The sequence below is a fragment of the Strongylocentrotus purpuratus genome, unplaced genomic scaffold, assembly GCF_000002235.5.
Source record: "Strongylocentrotus purpuratus isolate Spur 01 unplaced genomic scaffold, Spur_5.0 spur5_scaffold_4, whole genome shotgun sequence".
NCBI lineage: Eukaryota > Metazoa > Echinodermata > Echinoidea > Camarodonta > Strongylocentrotidae > Strongylocentrotus > Strongylocentrotus purpuratus.
This window is the reverse complement of record NW_022145610.1, coordinates 1,400,222-1,415,224: the sequence shown is the minus strand read 5'-3', so window position 1 is coordinate 1,415,224 and position 15,003 is coordinate 1,400,222. Positions and strand designations below refer to the sequence as shown.

General features: G+C 35.6%; 2 protein-coding genes across 6 annotated transcripts in view; one reads left to right on the top strand and one right to left on the bottom strand.

Moving 5' to 3' along the window:
• The window catches only part of LOC105437276 (coiled-coil domain-containing protein 180-like), a 34,412-nt gene extending 30,922 nt beyond the window's left edge, over positions 1-3,490 (top strand). For all 3 annotated transcript variants that reach the window (XM_030998186.1, XM_030998185.1, XM_030998184.1), the window contains 2 exons: positions 420-751; positions 1,770-3,490. In XM_030998186.1, the coding sequence (XP_030854046.1) occupies positions 420-751; positions 1,770-1,898 (461 nt within the window). In that variant the 3' untranslated portion in view covers positions 1,899-3,490. The remainder of the gene's footprint in view (positions 1-419; positions 752-1,769) is intronic.
• A 3,481-nt stretch (positions 3,491-6,971) lies between these two features.
• The window catches only part of LOC575436 (complement C3), a 62,167-nt gene continuing 54,135 nt past the window's right edge, over positions 6,972-15,003 (bottom strand). For 2 of the 3 annotated variants that reach the window (XM_775838.5, XM_011663691.2), the window contains exons 35-41: positions 14,585-14,662; positions 13,417-13,522; positions 12,767-12,859; positions 12,091-12,165; positions 11,705-11,788; positions 10,687-10,828; positions 6,972-9,100 (exon numbers count right to left, since the gene is read on the bottom strand). In XM_775838.5, coding sequence (XP_780931.4) covers positions 8,974-9,100; positions 10,687-10,828; positions 11,705-11,788; positions 12,091-12,165; positions 12,767-12,859; positions 13,417-13,522; positions 14,585-14,662 — 705 coding nt within the window. In that variant the 3' untranslated portion in view covers positions 6,972-8,973. Of the gene's footprint in view, positions 9,101-10,686; positions 10,829-11,704; positions 11,789-12,090; positions 12,166-12,766; positions 12,860-13,416; positions 13,523-14,417; positions 14,484-14,584; positions 14,663-15,003 lie in introns of those variants that run through there. The other variant, XM_030997104.1, reaches the window with a different exon arrangement.

Below are 15,003 nucleotides of genomic sequence, written 5' to 3'. Positions count from 1 at the left end.
CATGCAGGTCCCTGTATCATTTAACTTGTTATTAGTTAACATCTACAATATTTTTGGTCAAGCTACTAAAACATTGCATTTTTTGGTTGTTCATAATTTTTCCCTTAGAATTTCTGAAGTTCTTGAGTAAATGAAACTGGATGACTTAGAAAATATTTGCGTGTACAGCCACTTGTGTGCAGTTATTACCTGACAGCTCACATGAATTTATATTTGTAATGATAATGTAAATTATTTTCATTATCATGAATATAAAATATATGAAATATATTATAATTTTTAGAATACGGCTGGTCAATGTCTTATTTCCTTGTTGAAATAAAAATTATTTTTGTACATAAAACTGAATGGAAGTCATATTCTCGTAAACTGTAATGTATTTTAAATGATCTAACCGACATGATCTTCCATATGTACAGGGGTTGATGCAAAGCGTATGAAGACCAGCGCCCTGATGCGACGCAAACAAGCAGGGCTCCCACTAGAGGACAATGAATATGTACCACTCATCAAGCGAGGTAGTCGTCAATGGGAGGGGCTTCCCCTTAGCATTCAACCAGAGCCGACGCCCCCTCCTAAGATAGAAACATCGCAGACTCCAACTCAGGCACGTAGCCGTAGCAGACTGGCGAAGGGTAAGAAGGTTGAGAGTGAAGTAGCTCCTACTCCGACTACAACAGCAGCTGTGACGACTCAGAAGACTGCATTAGCACACCAGGCAACCTATGATGCAAGGAATCATGCATTCCAGGTAACAGAAAACACACAGACATCAATACTTGTCACTCATCGTTTATCTTAGGATGATTTAATTCATTTTATTTTCACATTTGTTTAAAAATAACAATCACGATGACAATAACATTAAAAAAAAAATAACAAGTATTAAACACAAATAAATTCAATATAGTGAGATTTGTAAAGGCCACAGGCCTATCAATAACAAACCCCATCACGAAAATCTGTCACTGCATTTCAATCCTGTGTTGTTACAAAAAGTCAATGTTATTATTTTCAGGCAATCCTCAAACAAGTATTAGGGTTCAAAGATATCTTTGTGCATTAATGATACTAGTGATACTAAGGATATAACATCACTAGCCTACAATAATATGTTTGCCTTTTACTAATGTTGATATAAACCTAATCTGTAGATCATGAACATTCATAATGAGTGCCCCAACATGTGGACAGCATTCAGTCACCATGATTCTTCTACATGTATCCTAAGGTTCACATTCTTCTGTTTCATGCCAAATGGCCAATGTGAATTCTTGTCTTTCCATAGTACATTGGCACTTCATGTTGAACATACCCAATAGACCAGGGAAGTGTTTCACAAAGACTAAGATCAACTTTAACTATTTAATTATAATAATATTTAATTTTTATATAGCGCTTAATACAAATGTCTCTAAGCGCTTTACAAATATACTATGGCAGGCTGTTCATGCCATTGTTTGCTCTCACCATTTACTGGCATTGGTCTCTCAAGGGATATACAAATTATGGCCACAAATCTACATAATTTACATTTTTTGATAGTTCATTATTGAAGGAAAAAATATTATCTAAAGATCCTAATTGAGAGACCAATGGTGAGAGCAACCAGTGGCATGAACAGCCTGCCATAGTTAAGTCCAACTTAAAGTCGATCTTAGGCTTTGTGAAACACTCCCAGAACACGTTGCCCTCTGTTCAATATCTTGCCTCCATCTATCCTGCCCCCATGCCAATCATCTTTCTATTTCTTATATCTGTGTATCCAGCAAAGCACAACGGACTATGAGCAGCGCTTGAAGGAGATCGCCACCAAGCAGGAAGAGCAGACCACGGCGGAAAACAGGTGGACCGGTAGCTGGCAGACAGCCGTCCAGAAAGTCAAAGATCTCTACTGAAACAATTCAATGACTTCACCTTGAGCATGAACAGAGAATCACTGGGAGAACTATGGAACATTGTATGGAGCAGCCCAGTGACATATTAAACAAACATATCCCTACAGAATATATTATATTCTTGCAATTGTGTTTAAAGCCTATCTGCACTAGTTGGCCAGGAGGGATTAGACCTCACTGCATGGTCACTGGCAGGTGGTTATCTCATCAAATCAGCTCTCAATTTAAAAAAAAGCGGACCATTGGTCACCGATTAGGCATTGTTTGCTATACAGAGAGTATAAGTAGTGTAGTGGAGCTTTAAGAAAGTGTTTCCGTGATCACTTTCCAGCTTCATCCATTTATTGAGTCAATGAAAGACTTTCATCTGCACTCTTCCAGTCTATAATTATGTAAACTGTGTTGATGATGTCGGCAAATTCCTACCTTTCTTATTGTCATTACACCACAGGACTCACAAACAATGTGATCGTGTCGGGGACGCTTCGCAATACAACACCTCTAATCTGACATTCAAGCTTAGCTCTGATTATTTGGAGTTTTAGTTGGTTTTGATTTTTGGAGTTGTGTTTATTCACCCCTTTTTATACAAGAAACCCCACTTGCAATATATCAAAAAGTACATGTTATATCTATAAGACATAAGCGTATTGGGTTTAAAAAAAGTTACAACAGGAACAGAATATTCATATATTTTATTTCATACATGACAATTCACGTTTCTCAAGTTGAATATAAGGCTTGAGAAAATGAGGAATAATAATAATAATAATAATAGCCTAATAATCCACTCCAAATTTTATTAAACCGAAACGGATATTCCTTTTGCCCAATTGATCGTAAGCCCGGCAGCAATAAGTATCAGAATGGGCAAACATACAATATTAAAATAGGTGACGCACTATAAAATTATGATTGTAGATGATAAATTGCATCATCAACTTCCTTTGTATAGAGTATGTGTTGTGTGATGACATGAAGCATTATACCGAAGAACTTGATCTCTATCGAGTCACAATGAAACCACCTTGCTCTCTGTATATACTGTATATCTAATATTGTATTTTGATAAGCTGTCCATAGATGAAATTATATAAGATGTACATATGTATATACTTGCAAATTCTTTCTATTTAAAAATGTTTTGTCTATTTTATTGTTGGATGCAAGTTCATTGCAACACTGCAAACATATTCTTGATCATTTGCCAGACATCTTCTACTTTATATCCGTCCATTGTTAGATATTGCAGTGTGTGAATACATTACCTTAAAGCTTTATTCCTGTTCAATAGTGCCTGAATTATCTACATTCATGATTTATTATTTTGATAATTTTGCACTTCTCTCTCTCTGTACTGGATTCATTTGAAGTTGTATCTTTATGTTTTGGCTATGACATAGTCTTTGGATATTATCAATGGTCATACACCTTTCATTGGCAGTGCAGTGAGAGACTGAGTGCTTTATTCAATCTAAGAAGTTTCTTGATCATACTAACTGTATATACACATTGCTGGCCAGGATAGATATACATGTATATGTATAATGTAGAATAAAAACTATTATTGTCAATAAACTATCCTAAAACCTGATTATGTTTCAATTTTTTTTTTTTTACTTATGTGAGTACAGTAGTTACATATGTTAGACCAAAAGGGAAATTAACCTTATAGTTTGTTGCAGAGTGGAGTAGTGTCAATGGAAGTAAAATAAGACACCAGTTCTTGGGAGTGTTTCACAAAGACTAAGATTGACTTTAAGTTGGACTTAACTATGGCAGGCCGTTCATGCCACTGTTTGCTCTCACCATTAACTGGCATTGGTCTCTCAAAGGTCCTACGAATCATAGTCACAAATCTACAGAATTTACATCTTTTGATCGTTCATTATTGAATGAAAAATATCATCTAAAGATCATAATTGAGAGACCAATGGTGAGAGCAACTAGTGGCATGAACAGCCTGCAATAGTTAAGTCCAACTTAAAGTCGATCTTAGTCTTTGTGAAACACCCCCCTGGTCATGTTGCTCTGAAAAAAGAACTATTTGGGAGTACTATTGGGGAGTTGAAAAAGAAATTCAATAATATTTTTGTTTGTTTGTTAAGTTTATTCAAATGTTGAATGGTTTAAAATTTGATTTAAAAAAAAAATTGTTTTTAAAAAATGTAATGAAAACTTTTTAAGGCAGGATATAAAACAAATATACCCTGGTTAAAACTATGGACAAGAGGTGACTCCAATAGTACTGTAGTGACTTGACCTTAGAAGAACTTTACATTTGTAAATTTTATTGTCTTGATTGTGTGTCTTGAAGTCTGGCCTTTTATTCAATTGTCACCCATTTCTATAGTGACACCTGTAACAGTATAGACCATTTTCGTAATGTAACCAAATTTAATGCACAAGTCTTTGTGTAGTGCCTCAATACAAATTATTTCATTCACCTGATAAGAATAATAGTAATTCAATAGTCAGAATGCAAACTGCATATATCAAGTGTTGCTAGGTAGGTCAAGCCATCATGTTTGTCCAACCTGGCAAAAACTAATGTATGCAGTTTGGATTATGTCTGTTGAAATACTATTATTCTTACCAGGTGAATGAAATAATTTGTATTGAGGACCTTCACAAAGACTTATGCATTAAATTTGGTTACATTACGAAAATGGCCCATTAGAGTGCCACACATACTTTCTCTGGCAAGCACATTCGAACCTTGTAGTATTGGGAAATGCAGTTATTCTGGCAAGCACATTCCACAACCTATGTGTTGGGATGTGCAACCACCCAATGTACTATAGCATATGACATGCATATTACACTTGCTTCTGCCACACCTATTTTCATCACTTCTCCCGAGCTGTTCTTATAGAACACGCAACTTTAAGAGAGAGTTTACATCGAGGCTAATTCAGCTTCATCAAACTTCTTCGCTTGATTCTCTACTCGGTTCTAAGGCCTTGTTACTTCATTGAGATTATGAGTTTTGTCTCCCTTACTTCATCCGCAAAGAAGCAACATTACTTTGTGTAAAGTCTACATATTCTTTATACGGGGATTGTGCCATATTTGAACGGCTACCTATAATTCATCTTGTAAATATATATATTATCTCACTGTAACTTGTGAGATATTTTGTCCCAACAATTAGTGGCTCACTAATTCTGGTTTCAACAGGTGTTGCTACGAGACAAGGTAGGAAAGAAACCACTTTCTATTTTATGATTAATTCCCTTAAGTACTATTGGAGTCACCGAGGCCCCCCACTCCAGCAAAGCATAGTAGTCAATGATAATGCGTATATTGACCTCTAGCGCTGTATACGTGCTGAGAGGCATCGAAGTGGCTGATTGGCTGAATTTTCAAAGAATTTTTTTAAAGTCTGTAAGTAGAAAAGATTGTATTTTACTGTGATTTAGGTATCATCGATTGTCACCAAAATACTGATTTCGAGTGAACTCAGTTTTGTACAGTGGTGTTTGAAATGTTGAGAATCAATAGAGATCGTCTAAATACTTTATGATACACAAAAAGTATACTATATGCTGCTATGTGTGCCGAGGCCCATAGATTTAATCAGAACCTCTCAAGATTATCGCTGATCGACTGGTGAGCTAGGTGAGATAACATACATGGTGTGATGTCTTGATGGCTTGCGTGATGTGATCCTATGAATCCACTGCTACAAAACTTGACTAGATATTTTATACCCTTGCCAAGTTATGTAATAGAATGTATGTAGAATACCCCACCAATGGGATTAATGTAAATAAACGTTGAAAACTTAGGGTTAGAGTTAGGGTTAGAGTCAGGGTTACGTGTTACTTAAAAGTCTTGATATTTACCTTCATTGATGAAGTATTTGGTACCCTACGAGCGTTTGGTCAATTTTAGTGGTGGGGTTTTTCTAAAGTTGTTCCAAAATGGCATCTAATTTACAAGAATATGAATAATTTAGTTCTTAACTGTACACAAACTGGAATATGAGTCGCATGTTGCTTAAAGGCATACCCCAGTTTTGGAAATGCCCCCCGCTCAAAAAATGAAATGGAAGCTCTTATTACCAATCATGTGAAAGAATATATTTCTGCTTTTTTGTGAATTTAGGTTGAAATATTGTCATCTAAACCTCTGAAGTCAATATTTAAACAACTACCGGTAAGAATTTATATTTTGCACCCAAAACCCCAAACCGCAATTTAACCAAATTTATACTTGCATAGATTAGGCATTGTTTGGTATGACAAGCCATGTTTGTTCTATGTAGCAACAATCAATTTTAATCGATTCGTATTCCGACTATTGAAATACAATTATTTGTACCAGGTGAATGAAATAATTTTTTATATGGCACTTAAATGTATCCCTTCTACAACCAACATCAAGTTCTGTAGAACTTTGAAGGAAATATGAAGATGTCACAACGTTGGCAGTGTCCTAGTATTCAAATCTACAATAAACCCGTTTTCTTGTTTTATGCATACTATTTTGAAAATAAAAGTTTCTCTTGATGACTGACAAGCTTTCAGATGATTGACCAACATAGCAACAACTAATGTATTCAAGTGAATTTCATCTACACAGAAGCCATTTAGCATAGCAGGTAAACCAAAGGTTCGGGAGAGAACATGCATTAATTGAAAAACATAGGTAAAAAGGGAAATTGAATGTGTACAAAAGAGATAATGTGCAAAATTTGTTTAAATATCAGGCTACCAAATAAATCAGATAATCAGAATGGTTGTAAAGATGAGCGGAATATTTGTAAGTCATTGTGAAAGTCAATAGACTGCTTTACTATCACAGTAAAATTATGGATGTTTCTTTCCTGGGGACCTGTTGACGAGGTATTCGTTTAATCTGTTATTCAGGAACTAAAATACTTGGGATCCCGTCTGCATACATTACTTGTTGCTATGTTGGGCAAGCTTTCAGGTTGTCAAGAAAACCTTTGTATGCATTAAAACATTCAATATGTGAGTAAACCAGTCTATGAAATGCCACCTGTCACCGGTAGGTAGTTAACTAATCACACTTTACGGTCGATTACGCATAAAAATCAAACTTCTCAAGTTGCATAGTTTAAAATTCTTTTATTATGAATACTTTTTAAATGCAAAAAAGTACAAATCATGACATGATATAGCATTCTGTATAACAAAGCAGAATATTTTGCATATTATAATATATATTTACATAATGTGACACTGCATACAAGCATCACTAAAAACCCTGACTTTGATTAACTATAAAATTGGTCCTAATCATTGGGTACATTTAAGTTATATCTGTTCAACAATCTGTCAAATCTGTTAGAATGGTTTTCTTTGACTTTTGCTTTCATCTTCAATCACATTTATTAAAATTGACCTTGTGACCTTTACTGGATGCATACGACATTAATATTTACTTGAATGTCTCCAAAGAAGACCATAGGGGGGGGGTGTTAGGATTATTGATAATAGAGACCAGACTTCTCCGTCTGTGACTTCATAAATGTATGAACATGAAGATAAGCAGTGTTTCCTATAAATACCAAACACCAACATTTGCATGTACATGAAATGTAAATATTACATTGAATTGAGATTAAAAGTCCACTCATACAAGTGTATCATATTCTTTAAAATATTTTTCAAGAACCTTCAAATAAATTGCCCTTTTAAAAATAGTATATTTGTAAATTTCAAATACAATTGACTATCAAGGTAATGATGACTGTTTAAAATTATTTCATAAAATGGGCACACTTTTCTTTAAAACATGAATATTTCACTTCTAATAAGGAGTTATTTAAAATTGTTTTACTGTAAATTTAGCACCAAAAAAATGTGTTCTTTATTTCTCATCTCCCTGCCTAGATTTTACACACGGTACATGTGCATGTGTAGATTGTCTTCAAATAGTCATGGAATTTCCTTGCCCTTCTAAAGCCACACTTTTTCATCTCAAGAAATACTTTTCATACTCATCCTTGCCCCCATACTGATGTCAAACCATTCATTTACACTTTCTTTTCTTCAAAAAGGCTTATTCATTGATAATAAATAAATCACTATTTATTAAACATGGGTTGCCTTAGAAATTAACAGAATTACAATGTATTCTCTATTATGTAATTAATTTAGTCAAGAAAGGCTCAATTTGATCAATACTTCAAATTCAGTTTTATGATATCATTAAAAACACAATTTAAACAGCTTTGGAAAGAACAAAACCCTTCTAGTTATGAAGAGTAATCTTATATTTTGTTTTTATAAAAATAACAAAATATTATCTCTTTGAATAGGAATGATATAAATGTGATTAAGAGATTTCATTTCAGCCACAAATAGTACAAAAAATAACAATACAATATTCAATATTTACATAAAATAAGATGAAAACACACAGCGATGTAGATTACAGGGAGTTGCATAAATTACTTTAAAACAAATGAGAATAAGAAAGGGAAGAATAGTACCTTTAACAGTTTTCCCCACAAAGGAACCTATGAAAAATCTTTGAGACAATGTTCAATTTTTCTACCATTAAAAAAATAAGGCCACTGATTTATAAATAATTCATTTTTACATAATTATGTGGAAGCCTATGTAATGTACATGTACATTTAATTAGAATCGAATTTGAGCATGATAAAATATGAATGTACATTCGTAGAATATAGTGTTGATGATAAATGTTTTATTAACTATTTTCAGATAAGAAGTATTAGAATAATGCAATGTGTTTCATTATTTTCTTGGGTACAGGCCAAAAAGACTTTTTGGATGATACCATACACGGTGTAACAGAAAAAAACTTGAAATTCAATTCTTGGAGCTACTATACGTCAAACAAACTCTTGTTTCAATTAAAAATAGTTTAATCTGAAACTTCTTTCATTGGGATGCATATACATACTGTATGAGCCGCAAAGTATTTGAATAATCGCAAGATCACATATTTCCAAATAAGTTTTCAAATAATGCAATAAACTTGGAAGACTTCGATCAAGTTCAGCAGACACGGTTGAAAATGAATGCACCGTCCACAGTCCTTGATATGTTTAAAAAAATCAATGAAGATGGACTCATGTACACAGCTGGGCATCTTGCTCAAAGTTGAGAAGTTTTGTCTGAATGTCGAGGTTCTTTTTCTTGTTCAGTTTTGTTGGCCACCATTCCACGATACTCCTGTCGTCCAACAGATACTTGTAGCTGGAGAAAGAAAGAATATATGCAAGAAGATTATTTGATGAGAAATCAATGTTATAAAGTAGTTGTGATATGGCTATTAACAATACTACTGACAGCGTGGGGAGTGTTTCACAAGAGTACACAAGCATATTGGTGCTAATATTTTAGAACAAATTACATTCTTTTGTGACTATTATTGTATGAAAGTTAACTGAAAACCATCCAGATTTGTTTGGGTTAGCATGTTTAAGGTCTTACTATATTGTGACAGCCCTATTATCAGAGCACATAAAAGGTCTAGTCAGCGTTTCATGAATCGATCATTAACCAGTTTGCACACATTCTGTTGAAACGTGTGTACAAGAATTGACCCACTTTGTAGTGGGACTCGGATATCGGCGTACTTGTCACTGTTTCATGAAACGATGCACTGGGAAGTGTTTCATAAAGAAAGATCGACTTTAAGTTGGACTTAACTGTGGCAGGCTGTCATGCCACTGTTTTCTCTAACCATTATGATCTTTAAATTTTTTCCTTCATTAATGAATTATCAAAAAATGTTAATCCTGTAGATTTGTGACCATGATTTGTACGTCCCTTGAGAGACAAATGCCGGTAAATGGTGAGTGCAAACAGTGGCAATAACGACCTGCCATAGTTACATGTAAGTCCAACTTGAAGTTGATCTTAGTCTTTACGAAACACCTCCCTGGTCTAATGAGGAGATTAGAATTGCTTTAGATGATTCACTTACTCTGTTCACATTGATGTATATTTCATATGTATTGTAATTTGTAGGTTTATTTGCACTTTTTATGTTTTGTTTAATATGTAATTGTTTATCATTGTATTAGAGACTTCGGTGGTAAGCGCTTTATAACATGACGAAAACTCGTCATTTAAAATTGAAACCCCCATTTGACTTTCACCACTACTACTTGTACTAGAGCAGAGATTGTGATAAGTCCTAAGTAAACACTAGCATTGTAATCCACCCCCACCGAGACCTTGATGAGGTGATAGAGAGAGAGATAAGCATGATAGGGGGGAAAGCATGGATGGGGAAAGGAAGGGAGTAGGGAGAAAGAGACACATGCAGGGGTTCGCTGCCAGAGTTAAAATCGTTGTTATATCGCCAATTATGGGTCATTTTGCTTCGTTTGAACTTTCATTTTGGTCTTCATCTATCTTATTAGCGATTTTTTGACGTGAAAATATCTTAAAACAAGTAAAATACTTATTTCCTACTTCTCATTTCCTTTCAGGCAGAGCCCCAGTAAGAGTTTGTTTACACTAGTATTACGTAAGATGATGAGGAGTCCAGCTGCAATCCAATATCATAAACTCTCACGCAGAGCCTCAAGGCTCTGTCCAAGTTTTTAACGAGAGAAAATTGGGGTAGTCCAACCCCACCAGATTCCCATTGGTGCCTGTGAAATAGTAGTAGCTCTCTCAAAGTTTTAACGAGAGAAACGAAATTGGGGTAGTCCAACCCCACCAGATTCCCATTGACTGCTGTGCTATAGTGGTGGGGTATAGTTTTAACGAGAGCTTTTCGTAATGAGCACCGTTTTTATCATCATTATTATTTTTGCGTGTGAACTCACCCATCTGCTCCTGTGTCTGAGATGAAACTAAGACCTGCTGATCCAATGATAGTGTGTTCACCATTGAGTTTAATCCTAGGACAAGGACATCTCTCTTTGATGTAGAAATGTCTCAGCATTCCAGGACTCACATCGTCTTGACCTGAACAGATACAATCAAACATGGTCCAGTTTATGATTACTCTAAAATTAACTCTTTATCTAATATAACACACAGATATTAGTGAACACGTGCAAGGGACTTTATTGTGTACAGGTATTTTGTCATTAATCATGAAAAATCACGTAGTTATTTTGTGCTCTTATATTATACAAAGGGCATTAGGAAGAATAACGTATCGCCTCAGGTGTCTGGACTGTTTCAAAGTTACCGAGTGTGGGTAATTTTACTAATGCCTGAACAAAATGATGTGTTTTATAAGATGAGGTTTTTATTTGTTTTATAAAATTTTACTAATGACCATTCATTAGTAAAATTACGTGTTAGGCAAAATAAATGCCTGGTCACATGTACACTCTCAACCAATCATTTGATTAGAATCCGCTTCATCATCTTATAAACAGTACCGTAATAACAATAATAATATGTCTTGTTTACCCAGGTTGGCCTCATCAGTATTCATACTGTTCCCCCTGTGGGCCCTGCAATCATATTACCACAGCTTTAGCCCAGCTAGCATGAAAAGGTGCTCAAGCATTCAATGACTTTCCTCCTACCGGGTACCCATTTACCTCACCTGGGTGAAGTGTGGCAAATGTAGATTAATGTCTTGCCAATGCACTATATCAAATATTCTATTGATTTAATTATTTAAACTATACAAATTAAGCATTAATATCATAGTAAAGTGAAACCTGTCTATAAAGACCATAAAGACCACCCAAGGGAGACATGAAAAGTGGTCTTTATGTACAAGTGCCTATAGTACATGTTTCAATGAGAAACTTTTTTAAAGGGTAACAAAAGATGTGGTCTTTCTATACAGGTAGTCCCTAGAGCAGGTTTGACTGTACTAACCTGTTCTGACAACCCTTGTGACATTGCCAATGTAGACTGTGTATCCACTGATTCTCTCTTGTGACATCATGGTCACTCTCAGAGCTGGTAAATAAAAACAGGGTCAATTCATTCTTAATTAATGGTATCCTTTTCACAATATATATATTTCCTGGTTATTGGAAACCCCAAAACAAGAGGTTGCATAAAGCTATCAGTACGGAGAAGCTGAACAAAATTTTGAAAATTTGAAGAAAAAAAGAATAATAAAACATTGCTTCAAACAAAGACATATTATTGGCTTTCCTCTCATACACTCATAAGAGTAAATTGCAAGATGAACTACTAAAAAGCTAGAAAAATAAATGAAATTTTGAAAGAGACAGAGAGAACAAGAGAAAACTTACCATAGTTATCACTCGATTCACAAGCCTTGTCGAGTAAGCTCTTACCAGGCTCTCTGGTACACAACGCACAACGTTCTGAAAAGAAGGCAAGATATAAAATCATATTTAACATTCTAAAATGCAATTTGTTTTTCTCAATTTAGTTATTATTCATAGAGTGAACAGTTGCAAAACATTCAAGGTAAATACCATAAGCTATGATTAAATGCATTACAATCTTCAAGACTAATATTCAACATATTTATGAAGACACTGACTAAAGAGATATCCAACATTTTGCTTTAAATAACGTCCCTTTTGAAATGCTACTTCATATACATAGATGGTCTACTGAATACGTCAATGGCCTATGAATCACATGGTTTGTGGTTAGAGTCCCACGGCAGCACTAATGTCCTTTGGCAGGATATTAATCTACATCTGCCACTCTCCACCCAAGTGATTTAAATGGGTACCCGGTAGGAAGAAACTCCTGGAATGCCAGAGCGCCTCATCAGGATAATAACAGTACGGGCTTAGAAACATTAGTATGAAGCGCTTTATAAATGTTACTTATATTATTACTATCACCACATGAAGAATTTTTTTCTTTCTAACAGCTTTGATTCCTTACAACTATTTAAACAATGTTTCACTATGAAATTGACAAATGGCAAGGATTGTAGAGGAGACTTACCACTAGGACATATGCACTGATCAGCACTGTTACACAGAGTAGGTAACTGGGTATTCCCCTGAAGAGGGTGGTAAAATGATGTGCAGGATTTATCTGAAAGACAATAAAAAGGGAGAGCCGTTAGTGACTGCTTAATTTGTTTAGTATACATAAAATATTATAGGATTTAAGTTATTAAAACTTTGAGGGAAAATGAAAATCTTTATAAATGATACCTTTTGGGCAAAAGACAGATAACCTTTATGAATCTTGTTGATATAGTGAATCAGTGTTAGGTATATTTATCATAACCCAGCCGAGAACTGATTAATGTCTACATGTATTTTTTTCTCTGTACAAAACATTTAGGAAGACTACATGGCCACAGACAATAATAATAATAATATATTTCTCTTTCTCTCTCTCTCTCTCTCTCTAATGATACACAGTAACCTTTGACCTTGTACTGACCTGGTGAATAGTAGTCATAGACCCTGATTGCTATAGGCTGGACGTTACCAACATGTATCTCTCTCTCTCTCTAACGATATACAGTGACCTTGTACTGACCTGGTGAATAGACCCTGATTGCTACAGGTTGGACGTTACCAACATGTATCTCTCTCTCTCTCTTTCTCATGATACACGGTAACCTTAGACCTTATACTGACCTGGTGAGTAGTAGTCGTAGACCCTGATTGCTACAGGTTGGACGTTACCAACATGTATCTCTCTCCTAGCATTAAACTCCATACAGATGTCTTGATCAGCTGGAATCTGCACACATGTAGTAAACAATAACAAATATTATTTAAGCATATTTATAATACCGGTATATATATCTGTAGAGTGCTTTTAGAGGACCTTTGGTCCTGAAAAGCGCTATATAAGAACTAGCTATTATTATTTATACTCTTAAGTTTCTGAACACGGTTGAAAGTAGCATTTCATTATGTTTCAAGCTATTTGACAGTTATTAAAAGTGGTAAGGGGGACATCAGATTTTAAAAAAAATCAAATAGTGAAATGCTACTTTCAACCGTGTTCAGAAACTTAAGAGTATAAATAATAATAGCTAGTTCTTATACTCTTAAGTTTCTGAACACGGTTGAAAGTAGCATTTCATTATGTTTCAAGCTATTTGACAGTTATTAAAAGTGGTAAGGGGGACATCAGATTTTTTTAAAAATCAAATAAAGGCATGTTTATTTCCCCTAAGTCACAGATGATGAGAATTTCACAGCCCCCCCCCCCCCCCCTAATGCCCAGATTCCCAATATTCTCATTTTTTACCCTGTCTAGGTAGAAGAAAACAGATCACTGTGAGCTCTCCCCTCCATCTCCCCTCCCTCCACCCTCTTTTTCCCTTCCGCCTCCCTTCCCCTCCCTCATCCCTTTCTCCATTCCCTCTCCATTCCCTCATCTCCTCCCTCTACCTTCCCCTTCCCTCATCCCTCCCTTCCCCCAACCCTCATCCCCTCTCCACTCCCTCTCTCTCCCTTCCCCCTCCCTCCCCTCCCCCTCCCCTCCCCCTCTTAACATTCCCCATTATAAGTTTCTTACCTCATCTAGATAGAAGATAACAGAACGCTGTGAGACCTCGTACCTCTACACCCCTCCCTCCCCTCCCCCTCCCCTCCCCCTCCCCTCCCCCTCCCTTCCCCCATTTAACATTCCCCATTATAAGTTTCTTACCTCATCTAGATAGAAGATAACAGAACGCTGTGAGACCTCGTACCTCTACACCCCTCCCTCCCCCTCCCCTCCCCCTCCCCTCCCCCTCCCCTCCCCCTCCCCCTCCCTTCCCCCTCTTAACATTCCCCATTATAAGTTTCTTACCTCGTCTAGATAGAAGATTACAGAACGCTGTGAGACCTCGTACCTCTGTACAAGATGAAGGTGATCAGTCTGAACCATCTATCAATTAAAAACAAAATCTTTCATTAGAATAACTTGAAAACAAAACCCACACAAAAATGTGCATTCATTTTATTTATTCTTTTATTTGGCAGAAAACACATGTTATAAAAATACAGAAATGAAAATAATTAATTAATAGCAAATCACACAAAAATACATGAACACTGGGTCAGTGAAAAAAATACACGGGGGCTCGGGGCGAATTAGCCCCCGAAATGCCTAAAAGAGCCCCCGAAAATCAGAAAAGAGCCCCAGTAAATTTGCATAGAGTTCAATGCAAAACAAATTTTAGAATGTTATTTTCATGCAGGCAAGGTTGAAAAGTAGCCCCCGAAAAA